Source organism: Callospermophilus lateralis, chromosome 5 (genome assembly GCF_048772815.1).
Source record: "Callospermophilus lateralis isolate mCalLat2 chromosome 5, mCalLat2.hap1, whole genome shotgun sequence".
Taxonomy (NCBI): Eukaryota; Metazoa; Chordata; class Mammalia; order Rodentia; family Sciuridae; genus Callospermophilus; species Callospermophilus lateralis.
Window position 1 is genome coordinate 52,291,713 of NC_135309.1, and position 12,903 is coordinate 52,304,615.

Sequence of the window (12,903 nt, forward strand, 5' to 3'; positions counted from 1 at the left end):
ATCCATATCATGGGACTAATTCACTGATTCGGTTAAGACTTTTATAACCCAATCATTTCTCCTCTGAACCTTCTTGCATTGTCTCACACATGAGCTTTTGGGGGACACCACATCTAAATCATAACAAGGGCCTACAAATGTGCAGCAAGAAGCAGTGAGCAAAAGGGGCTTAGTAGAATCTGTGCCTCAGTAGAATTCATTGTCCCTGGGGGTCACAATCAGGGAATCTCCCTGGTATTTCCCTTTTGACACCAGAACTAGTAAAAGATAAACTTAGGCACATTAAAATGTTAACAAGTTTACTTGAGCATTCAGCTTAAATTCATGAATCAGACAGAACCAAACCACAGGTGACTCAGGGCTTTACTGAGATGAGGGGAAATTTTAAAAGTATTTGAGGAAGCAAAGCAAAAATAAATTTGGTTGATTAAAATGCAGAGTCCTTGAGGTTAGTTGGCAGTTTTTATTTGTAAAGCCTATGGTTAGAGATTTACTTGAGTTTTGTTTAATTAAGCTTAAGTTTTATTTTATTGTTGTATATTGAATTGGGTTTCAGTTGGCTCATTCAGGAACTCAAGGCTCTACCGCCATCTCAGCCTGTACGTTGTTTATTTTTTCAACACTATAAATAATGCTAGAAAAATGTAAGTGCTTTTTAAACATAGCTAGTCCAATTTTTAAAATTAAGTTAATCAAAACTATTAGAGAAACAGGGAAGAGTTAATATCACCAGTCTCAAGAAATTCTGTCTATGCAAATTAAAACTATACTCAGATTTCATCTTACTCTAGTCAGAATGGCAGTTATCAAAAATATAAGTAACAATAAATGTTGGCAAGAATGTGAGGGGAAAGGTACATTCATACATGGCTGGTGGAACTACAAATTGGTGCAACCACTCTGGAAAGCAACATGGAGATTCCTCAAAAACTTGGAATGGAATCACCATTTGACCCAGTTATCTCACTCATTGACATATACCCAATGGACTTTAAAATCATCACTACAGTGACACAACCACATCAATGCTTATAGCATGCATTTCTCAATGGCTAAACTATGAAACTAACCTAGGTGACCTTCAGTAGATGAATGGATAACAAAAATGTGATTATACACACACACACACATATATATACACACACATACATATACATATATATGTATAAAGAAAATGTGAAAATGAAATCATGGCATTTGCCAGAGAAATTGATGGAACTGGAGACTATTACACTAAGTGAAATAAGCCCATCCCAAAAACACAAAGGCCAAATGTTCTTTCTGATATGCAGATGCTAACACACTTTAATGGGGGGTGGTTTGGTTCATTGGCCTAGACAAAGGGGAATAAAGAAAAGGGATAGGGGTGAGAAAGATAGTAGGATGAATCCTAAATAACTTTCCTATGTTCATATATGAATACATAACCAGTGTAACTCCATATCATGTGCAACCATAGTAATAGGAAGTTATACTCCGTGTATGTATAGTATGTCAAAATACACACTACTGTCATGAATATCTGAAAAGAACAAATAAAAAATTTCCTCAAAACTAAAGAAAAATGATAATTCTTTGTATTTCTATTGTTAAAAGTTCTTTTTTTTTTTTTTTTTTTTTTGTCTCCACCCTATCACCCCTTCCTGATGGTAAAACATTTCAAACCAGTTAAAGTTTATTTATTTTAAATGCTTGGTAAAGAATTAAAGAAAATTAGCTAATAAATGTGACTAGCAAAGTGCTAGATATCTTTATATACATTAACATAATTTATCACCCTCCTGTACCACATTAATACTGATAATTATAATTAACATAAATTGGGTTTGATAATGTATATTTCTGAGTGCTTTATATAAATGATCTCATTTACTTCTCATTATCCAATTAATTCTATTAATTGTGTGAATTAAATTTCATATGAAGATAAATTTATATAAATTGACTATGATTTACTTCCTAAGTTTTTCTTTGATAAAGATTTCTTGTACTGGATTAAAAAATAAATTTTCCCAAAGATTCTTAAAATAAACTTGAAATTTTTGTCATCTTATAATACAGATCTGACAGGTGCTCAAGATGGGAGTGTCAGAATGTTTGAATGGGGCCATTCTCAACAAATAACCTGTTTTCGATCTGGCGGCAATTCAAGAGTTACAAGAATGAGATTTAACTATCAGGGAAATAAGGTAGTGTGTAAAATGGAAATGGGAAAAGAGGCTTGATTGTGTTGGGGGTTTATAAATATCACTAGTTTGAGTTTCTGAAGAGAATAACTCAGTAAGTCAATAATAATGCTTTAATCTTATATGAATTCTTTGTTTTTTAAATTCTAGCCAAAAAGTACATTTAAATTTATTTGGTTCTTCCTGGATATATGCTGTAAATATGTCCACTAAAATTAAAAGTTGCCTTAGGACCAATGATTATAGGCCCATCGTATATTACACATTTTTTATTTATTAAATGTTGATTTCTTTATCCCTGGTAATCTACTTCAACTGTGAACCAGCACCAAACAGCAAGTTGCATTTGGGAACTTGGTAGAAGTACATTTTACAGGCTCCTCTTCAAACTTACTGAATCACCATCTGCATTTTAAATAGATACTTTTGTGATTTGTATACTTATTTAAGTTTTGATTTGAAAAACACTGCTCTAGAACCAAGGTATTAGCAAACTGTGATCTAGCCATCTATTTAGTAAATAATCTTATCACAGTTAATCCAACTATTGTTTGTTTTCTTTGGCTATTTTCCACTGTAACAGCGGAGTTCAGGAGGACAAAGACTTTCTAGTGGGCAAGCTAAAATATTTTATTATATAACCATTAAAGAAAAAGTTTGCTGAACCTGCCTCCTCTAGAACATCCCTTACCTTCATTTCCCCCTTTCTCTGCTTTCTTCAAATTGCCTCTCTGCTCCTCATATCTCAGTTGCACTTTAAATAATCATTATAAAGCAAATCAGCCTCTTCTTTGTCTTTAAGTCCGTAATCCACTAAAAATTACTCATGTAGACCCTAGCTGATGGTATATCTACTTTTCTTTCCCCTAAGTCTCTCAATCTTTAACCTTCCTCACATGTTGCTTGTATAATTATGTGCTACAACCTTTTGTTTGCTCTTTGTCACATAGCTTTATTTCCATTTTACAAAAGTCAGTATTGTTTAATTTAGTTGTGAAATCATATTTGGAGAGCTTATTTCTTAATGCCAATAAGCAACATTCTTTGTTCCCTAGTGGGAAATTAAAATCTATTGTAGAAACCAGTAGAATTTGTATCAGTTAAGCATTGCTAATCTGAAATCTGAAATGTTCCTAAATTTGAAAGGTAATTAGCAACAAATGAGCATTCCTAATCTGAAAATCTAAAAATGTGAAATGCTCTGAAAGTACTTTTGAGCACTTTAGGTTGCTGGTAAAGTTTTGGATTTAGGAGCATTTCGGATGTCAGATTTTCAGATTAAGGATACTCAACTAGCATAATCTATGCAAATATTCCAAAATCTGAAATACTTCTGTTCCAAAGCATTTTTGATAAGGCATACTCAACCTGTATTCTCGTTTGTGTTCCTTATCATTATTCTTTATATATTCATAATTTTACAATTTGTTGTCAATACTACATTATTCCTAATAGTCTCTATAAATAGATCATCTTGTCAACAAAATTGCATAACAAGCAGCATAGTTACCTAACTACAATATCGGTAAGATCATATTATTATTTTTTTTAAGAATCCTTCAAGACAACTTCATGTCAAAATCTTTAGCATGATATTTAAGACCTTCTAAAATCTTATTTTTCAGCTTTAATTCTCAGTGCAGTCTTCCACATGAGCTATTTTAAGGCTTGACATGCAGAGAACTTACTGTACATTTACCTCCATCATGAATCCCAAATACCTAAGCATCCTCTCCATTTGATTGTCGACTACCAATAGAAATAGACAGCCAAACTTCAACAAGGACAGTAGAACAGAGAAGAATTCTTGGAAAATTAAAAATATGATTCCAAAAATTTGTGTTCAGTCATTGAACTGAATCTAAAGTATTATGTGTAAGAATGTTTAAAGCAGCACATTTTTCTTTTTTAAAATTTATTCTCTTTAGACATACATAACACTAGAGTGTATTTTGACATGTACATACATGGAGTATAACTTCCCAATCTTATGGTTGAACATGATGTTGGTGGTGTGTTCATATATGAACATAGGAAAATTATGTCCAATTCATTCTATTATCTTTCTTGTTCCCCTCCCCGATACCTTCATTCCACTTTGTCTAATCCACTGTACACTGCCCCACTTATTGTGGGGCATCTGCATATCAGAGAAAATAATCGGCCTTTGTTTTGGGGGGATTGGCTTATTTCACCTAGCATGATAGTCTCCAGTTCCATCCATTTACCAGCAAATGCCATAATTTCATTTTTCTTTATGGCTGAGTAATATTTCTGTGTGTGTGTGTGTGTGTGTATGTAGGTACCACATTTTCTTTATCCGTTGCATCTGTTGAAGGTCATCTAGGTTGGTTTCATAGCTTGGCCATTGTGAACTGAGATGCTATAAACACTGATGTGGCTAAAGCACCTCTTTTTGTAATGGGATAAATTGAACTGTTTATAAGAAAAAAGCAACACAGTTCATTGGAAGAACTGAATAACACAACAGAAATAGTTAAAAATCATGTTTATGGGTCTGGGGTTGTAGCTCAGTGATAGAGCATCTGCCTAGCATGTGTGAAGCACTGAATTTGATCCTCAGCACCACATAAAAATAAATAAATAAAGGTATGGTGCCAATCTACAATTAAGTATATTTTTTTTAAAAATTATGTTTATGGGGCTGGGGTTGTGGCTCTGCGGTAGAGCACTTGCTTCACACATGCAAGTCACTGGGTTCAATCCTCGGCACCACATAAAAAATTTTAAGTGAAATAAAGGTATTGTGTCCAGCTGTAACTAAAAAATAAATATTTTTTAAAAATCATGTTTATGATTGGGAAGCACAAATTAATAAATTATCCTATGATAAAAATGTCTCAGGAAATATTCTAGAAGAAGAAGAAAAAAACAAAATAATGAAGGAAAAGCAATATTCAAAGAAATAAAGAATAATTCCCCAAAGCAAAGAATAGAACTTTATAGGAGAAAGAGCCTGCTAAGTACTATGTGGGGGGGAAGTATTGAAAAACAACATATATTCACATACATCCTGGTTGTTTTGTTATTGGATTTTTAAACTGAAGGACAAAGAAAAATACTATAATAAGCTCCTATGACAGAATAGTGGTATGCATAGTTATTTACAACCTCCACCTTTCAAACTAATGGCATCAGTTCACTCAAAGATTAATCTGACCATAGAGCATTATCCACAGAATTCTCTGATAAACAAGAATGGGACCTGAATTGAAGTCCATCCAAACTATCAAAGTTGATGACTAATAATACATGTGTCCTCTCTCTGAAGAACATACTTTATTTATTCAGAAAATAGAAAAAATAAGAAATATAAATCCTGGAAAAATACTTGTAAAATACCTGTAGAAACTATGGGTTAATATTCCTAATTTTAGCCCTATTAATTTTTTAATGGACCAGTAATTTAGTAGAGATATAGACTAACAATAGGAATAATTTATGAAAAGTCTGTGCATAGTCCATAACCTTCACTAACAATTGAACTCAAATTAAACTTAAAGGTTTTTTGTACAAAATTGTCAAATATTTCAAATTTTAATACTATTTAGTGTTACCTAAGAAAAAAATTGGTGTGAATTCATATTTCCACTTAGAATTTAATTTTGCCTTCATCTCTCAATTTTAAATGACAATTTTTGACCAAGCCTTCCCATTTCTGAATAGCTATCACATAGTTATGAAAAGGCATATCTGATTGATTGTATATTATCTTCTGAAAAGTGTTCAGTTCCTTGGCCCTTTGTTGATTGGCTTATTTGGTTTTTTGGTGTTAAGTTTTATATATTTCCCAGATGATGGGCATGTGGTAAAAAATTTTCTCCCATTCTGTAGGCTCTCTATTCACCTCGCTGATTGGTTGTTTTTCTGAGAAGAAGCTTTTCAGTTTGATCCATCCCATTTGTTGATTTTTAAAATTTATTTCTTATACTATAGGAGTCTTATTAAGGAAGTTTGGGGCCTAATCTGACATGGTAAAGATGTGGGCCTACTTTTTCTTCAGTTAGGTGCAGGGCCTCTGGTTCAATTCCTAGGTCCTTGATCCACTTTGAGTTGAGTTTTGTGCATGGTGAGAGATAGGGGCTTAGTTCCATTTAGCTGCATATCGATTTCCAGTTTTCTCAGCACCATTTGTTGAAGAGGCTGTCTTTTCTCCAATATATGTTTTATAAACTATAAGGGGAAAACACAGAGCTAGATTTGTCTTGACATGGAAATATAATAAATGAAAATGGAACTGTGGAACTATCTATTACAATCCCATTTGTTATTTAAAAATGCTGTATGTAAATGTTTAAATATTCATAGAACGAAATCTTAAACAACATCAAATGGTTGTAGTAGGTATTAGATCTGGAAGGAGGAGAGGACAAGGGTCCAAAATAAACATGTGTTTTACTTATATACTTTACATAAGCATAGACAATTTTTACAATCTAAATAAAAAATATTTTAGCTGTCTTACTCATCCTGGAAGATCTTTACATACTCCTTTATTGAATTATGTTAATGTCTTCCTAATTATAATTACTCCTAGGCTCCTGTAGTAGAATTCTTTTAATGTGACAATCCTTATTTCACTTTCTACTCTTAACATGTTTTCCTTGTTTTATGTTTCTGAAAGTTCTTATTTTGTCCTTTTCAGAAATGTTTTCTGTCTTACATATGACTTAAACTTGGTCATATATAAGTTTAGTAGTAATGTACTTCTTTGGAATATTTATAGAGAATTCTTAGGTGATGCTTTGGATTACTATAATTAAAGGGGTATCTGGTGTTTGTTTCCTTTTTGTCTACCCTGATATATTTTTTAAGCAGAAGCTGAATGTTGTTTTTGAGCTAGATTCATGCATAGGTGAAGTAAAATTTTGAACAATATTTCAGTTTAATATTTAAGCAAAAGTATGACTGTCACAGTTAAGATAAGTTTAAATATGTGCTTTTGTATTAAACATTTAAAAATTTTTAAATATTTTTTCTCCAAGTTTGGAATAGTTGATGCTGATGGATATTTAAGTTTGTATCAAACAAACTGGAAATGTTGTCCAGTTACTGGGAGCATGCCTAAGCCATACCTGGTAAGCCAAGACTTCCTACCTATATAATAAATTTGAATTTTTATTTTAAAGAAACCAAGAATGTATTTGAGACAAGATATATTCAAGAAATAAGTAAAATCTGTGCAGTTTTATGTACTCCAAGTCACTTTATATAGGCTCCTGTCCTTGTATTATGTTTAAATTGTTCTGTGAAACATAAAAATCCTTTGTCTCTGGTAATTTGGAAAGTTAATATGTACAGAACTAAATGGTACCTTCAGAGACCCATGCAATGTATATATTATTGGAGCCCTTTTCTAACTCATTAAGCTGCAGTAGATTTCATACCTACATGGAATGATTGTCATATCAGTGCATCTGATTTTTTCCTGCAGTCCTGCTTCTCCACAAAGTAGAAAGATTATATTGTACCTTGTTTTTCTATCTCCCCTCCTTTTTTTTTAAATGAAATATTGAGGTATCTCTATTCAGTGCTATGTAGACTTAATCTTCTGTGGCTTCAAAGAACACTGTAATACATTCTTCAGTAAAGCCCTTTACAGAAGTAAACAATACGTATCTGGAAGAAGTTAAGAATATAGTTATGATTCCAGTAATTCATTCAAGGTTAAGTGCTAGAATACAATGTTAAGTGAAAGTAAGCAAGTGACAGTTGGTTAGGATACATTAAAAGAACTTTAGTTTTGTTTGTTTGGTTTTTTTCTTTATGTTTTTACTAAGCCAACAGATTTAAATTTTGCTCCTTAAAGAGTCTGCCTTTCCTTTTTTAATTGATTAAACTTTTATAATTTATCAAGTTATTACTTGATGGAATATTGAGAACTACTGTAAATTTTCTAATTTTGGTGATTTAGTAATTTTTATTCATAGATTTGAACAGTTTTTTATAAGTTTAAATATTTCTGAAAAATATGTGATGTCAGGTTAACAAAGGTTAATTCAAAGCTAATCTAAAATCCTGGTTTCTATCTTTTCCTAAGACAGAAAAATTCACTAAATATACCAGAGGAAATATTTAAAGTTTAACATCCTTATGTTTACCTTTGAAGTTTTGGTCAAACAAAAGTGAAGGGCTTGGGTTTACAGTGTAGCTCAGTGCTAGAGTGTTTGCCTAACATGCATGATGTACTGGGTTCAATCATTAGCACCACAGGAAAAGTAAAAAAGTGAAGGGCTTCATAAAGTATCGTGACATACAGTCTAGTTAAATGGTGCAGGAAAAGTGTGCATGTGTCTGTGTGTATCTGCATCTGTGAAAGAGTAAAAGGTCTAGAGGGTGTAGCTCAGTAGTGGAACAATAACTTGCCATGCACAAAACCCTGGGTGTGATCTCCAGCACCAAAAAGAGAGAGAAATAGATGGATAGATAGATAAGAAACAAATGTGATAAAATGTTAAAAATTGCTGAATCTGAGAGAAGGATATGTGAAAGTTCTCTGGGCTACTTTTACAACTTTTCTAAAGTTCAGAGGATAAAAAAAAAGATTTAAGAAAGCCATAAACTACATGATCACTTTTTGACTAATACATCTACCTGGTTATGAAATTTTTAGTGACAACAGTAATATTTATTGTTTATAACCATTCCAGACTTGGCAGTGTCATAACAAAACAGCCAATGATTTTGTCTTCGTTAGTTCCTCTTCTCTGATAGCCACAGCTGGTCTTTCAACTGATAATCGGTAAGAGATGATAGCTGAAACTGAATTGTATATGTATAGCTGATTTTATTATTGCTCTATGTCCTTGTGCCTCAAGAATAATTATGCCTTTAGGTATTTTTTTATTAAAAAGACTATTACTTAGAACATTTTTAATGTCCTACTTGTAAAGTTAGGGAGAAAATAATTTGGTTATTAGTAGGATGTACTTTGTATTATTTCCTATGTATTTAAAAAGCTTGAGACAAAAATAGACTCATTATTTATTGGTCATGTCATTTAGTTAACTTAGTTAATCCACCATGGTCCTATTTGGTAGATAGATATGACTTTCACAACAAGAAAATAGGACTCAAAAAGACTCAGTTTTCTAATATCTAATCCATAGCAGCCCACTTCCCTTCACCCCACCTCTACAAAAAGCTAAATTCTCTCCTTTTCACCTAGAACAACTGAATTCTGAGGTCAAGGCACCCTGAGGTTACTGAGCTTTTTATATTTATCTGAAAGGCCTCAGTTTTCACTAGAAACTGGTTTTTAGGACTGTAGAGTCTTCAGCCTATCTTCCATAGAAATTCCTTACATATATTGATGACTCTTTATATCAGAAATTTTTCTTTGTGTTCAAGAAAGTCAGTGTCTTTTTGCCATTTGTTTATGTCATTTCACCTGATAATAAAAGTAGTTTCTATATTCACCCTTTATTTGATATTAATGTAACTACCTGTTAAGCTAAAGTTACGTAGTTTTATAAAATGATAGTTTTTAGTTTTTTTGTAAAACGATTATGTAAACTTGTTGGTTTGTGTTTGATACTTTTATAAATTTAAGAACATTCTTTGAGAGAGTCATATGTTATTTCATTTACATGAGACATACTTATTTTTTATTCTGTTAACTTTCTATGTCACTCAAAAAGTAATCTTTTTTTTTCCAGAAACATATGTTTGTGGGATACTCTCGTAGCACCTGCCAATAGTTTAGTGCATGGTAAGTTTTTTAGTTGTGGGGGGTTTTGTTTTGTTTTGTTTTGCTGTTGTTTGTTTGTTTGTTTTGTGATGCTGAGGATTGAACCCAAGGCCTTTTGCATGCAAGGCAAACACTCTACCAACTGAGCTAGATCATGTGTTTTACAACTTTTAAGGTTTATTTTGCTCATGATATCAGGGTTTGAAAACAAAAAGATATACATAATTAACTCTACCTGATACCTTGATGCATAACAGTAGGATACAGAAAATATAAAAAGCATTTGTCCTTATTTTGAATCTGATAGCCATAGATCATTATTATGAACATCAATTATACCTAGTATTATGTCCCCTCTCACCACTCCTATTCAGCATTGTACAGGAAGTCTGAACAGTAACACAAGAAAAGGAAATAAAAAGTATATAGATTGGAAGGGAAAAATAAAATTGTTTTTATTTATAGATGTCATGATTCTGTAGAAAATTTCAGTCTATAAAAGAAACTTCTAGAACTAATGTGGGAATGTAGCAAGAATACAAGGTCAATATACTAAAGTTAGTTGCTATAAAAATAGTTCCTTAGGGCTGGGGTTGTAGCTTGGTAGCAGAACACTTACCTAGCATGTGTGAGGCCCTGTGCTCAATTCTCAGCACAGTATATAAAATAAACGTCTATTAACAACTAAAAAAAAAAAAAATTTAAATAGTTACTTAGATCATGGAACAGACATACGTACACAGTAGACAGAACTTTGATGAAAGCAGAAAGGCAACTTAATGAAGAAAGAATAATTCTTTCAACAAGTAGTTCTAGAAGAATTGAATGTTGAGATGTTTTTAAAAACGAACCTAGAGACCTCACATTTTACAAAATTTAATTCAGAATGGATCATAGGACCTACATGTAAAATGCAAACAATTAAACAGATGCAAAAAAATCTAGGTGTCATGGGTTTGATGGTGAGTTTTTAGATACATCACTAAATACACAATCCATGAGAGAAATGCTGAATACAGGACTTTTTAAAATTAACCTCTTCTCAATATCTGAATGGCAAATAAGTATACAAAAAGGTGATCATCATAAATAATCATCAAGGAAATGCATGCTGAATTTGCTGTAAGGCATCACTCTATACTCAAATGGCCAAAATTAACTAACTTGAGAATATTAAGTGTTGACGTGGAGGCAGAGAAACTAGTAACTTTTCTACAAGTATGTTGCTGATAGAAGTATATAATGAAACAACCACTTTGGAAAACTGGCAGTTTATAATAAGTTAAATACCTAGTATGTCCCAGCTGTGGATACTGTTGCATATATACCTAAGAGAAATGACAGTGCATATCTATAAAAAGCTTGTACATTAACGTTTTTAGCAGCTTTCCTTATATAATAGGTGAGAATTGGAGACAATTTTTCCAATTGGATGTCCATGCAAAAACTTTATATAATAGAGTACTATTCATCCACTATGACTGGTTAGATCAGATCAACTTACGTTCCCTCTCATTGTGCCATGGCCAGAAAACTTTCTCTAGGAAATAAGCTGGGGCAGTTGTATGGCTTGTTTCCCATCTTTCAGAGATGGGAATGCCCAATGATGTCCAATCTCTCAAGTCATTTCTTTTCCTTATATTTCATTTGGCTCTTAAATTGTTTAAGGCAAGAAAGCAAATCTGGTCTTATGCCATCTTAGCCATATTATTAAATGGTTTTAACAGTTTTCTTTTAACTTTCAGCTTTTACCTGCCATGATAGTGGAGCCACAGTTTTAGCATATGCTCCTAAACATCAACTACTAATATCAGGTGGCAGAAAAGGTTTCACATGTGTATTTGACCTTCACCAACGACAACAAAGGCAACTTTTTCAGAGCCATGATTCCCCTATTAAAGCCATTGCTATTGATCCAACTGAAGAGTACTTCGTTACGGGATCTGCAGAAGGCAATATAAAGGTAAACATGATTGATACCACAGTATCTACAAAATGAAAAAAAAAATTAAGAAATCTTAGGTCTTTAATCGCTTTGACAATACCAGTCTTAAGTAATAGTAGTATTATTTCAAAAGTGCTAATTACTTTTTAAGAAATCCTTTGATAAATTACATTTGAAATTTTTTATTGCCTTAAAATATGCTTAACTCATGCTTAAGAAGTAACTTTTCTACAAGTATAAACATATCTCAGACATTAGAACTTGTCTTGCCTCTATATTCTTGTGTTGTTTAATTTACTGGATTCAATTTTCAGGTACTGAGTAATATACTGACATTTTCTTTTATCCCACATTTGTCCCATTTTTTTAATATAATAAAAGTATCCAACCACTCAGTGTCTGAGTGAAGAATTCTGAATGTACCTGGATAAGCCCTGTGCCTAGTTGTCCTTTCAAACTTAGGTTGTTTAAAATGTTAAGCAGCCTTGTTAAAAATGTTAAGGAGATTTATTAAAGGTACACATTGCAGAAATACTCAGTTGTGAAGTCCAAGGTTCAGGAAAGTGCATACTTACTGGGGTTTTTTGGAGGGTCCTGTGGCCCCATTTGGAAATGGATAAATTAATTTAGACTAGTCTCCATGTAAAATAAGTGGTCAGCAACCCTACACCAGGGATCTGGTATTTTAGAATTCATTAAGCAATTAGCATATTTAGTGCAATAAGATGGACTTCTAATTATTAAAACTGGTAGTTTTCATAATTCTCGCTAGAAAAAAAACAGAACTATAGAAATTTGAAAAGGTTTTTCTTAGAATCAAAGTAAAAAATTAAAAATATAAATTGCATTCAGAAACCATAATTTAATAAATTCATGTACAGAGTAGTATGAATTAACACATTTCTGAAAGTTTTTTTTTTCTAACGATGACAATAAAATCAGGAAATAAATTAGTTTTCTAAATCTAAAATCATTGTTCTACAGCTTGGGAGGCTAAAGCAGGAGGATCACGAATTCAAAGCCAACCTCCGCAAAAGCGAGACGCTAAGCAACTCAGCGAG

The 12,903-nt window shown here is 32.3% G+C and overlaps 1 protein-coding gene across 2 annotated transcripts in view; it reads left to right on the forward strand.

Annotated features, from left to right (window-relative positions):
- Positions 1-12,903, forward strand: part of Dmxl1 (Dmx like 1) — a 175,997-nt gene that overhangs the window by 160,241 nt on the left and 2,853 nt on the right. For both annotated transcript variants that reach the window (XM_076856669.1, XM_076856670.1), the window contains 5 exons: positions 2,062-2,189; positions 7,193-7,285; positions 8,858-8,949; positions 9,866-9,918; positions 11,643-11,860. In XM_076856669.1, the coding sequence (XP_076712784.1) occupies positions 2,062-2,189; positions 7,193-7,285; positions 8,858-8,949; positions 9,866-9,918; positions 11,643-11,860 (584 nt within the window). The remainder of the gene's footprint in view (positions 1-2,061; positions 2,190-7,192; positions 7,286-8,857; positions 8,950-9,865; positions 9,919-11,642; positions 11,861-12,903) is intronic.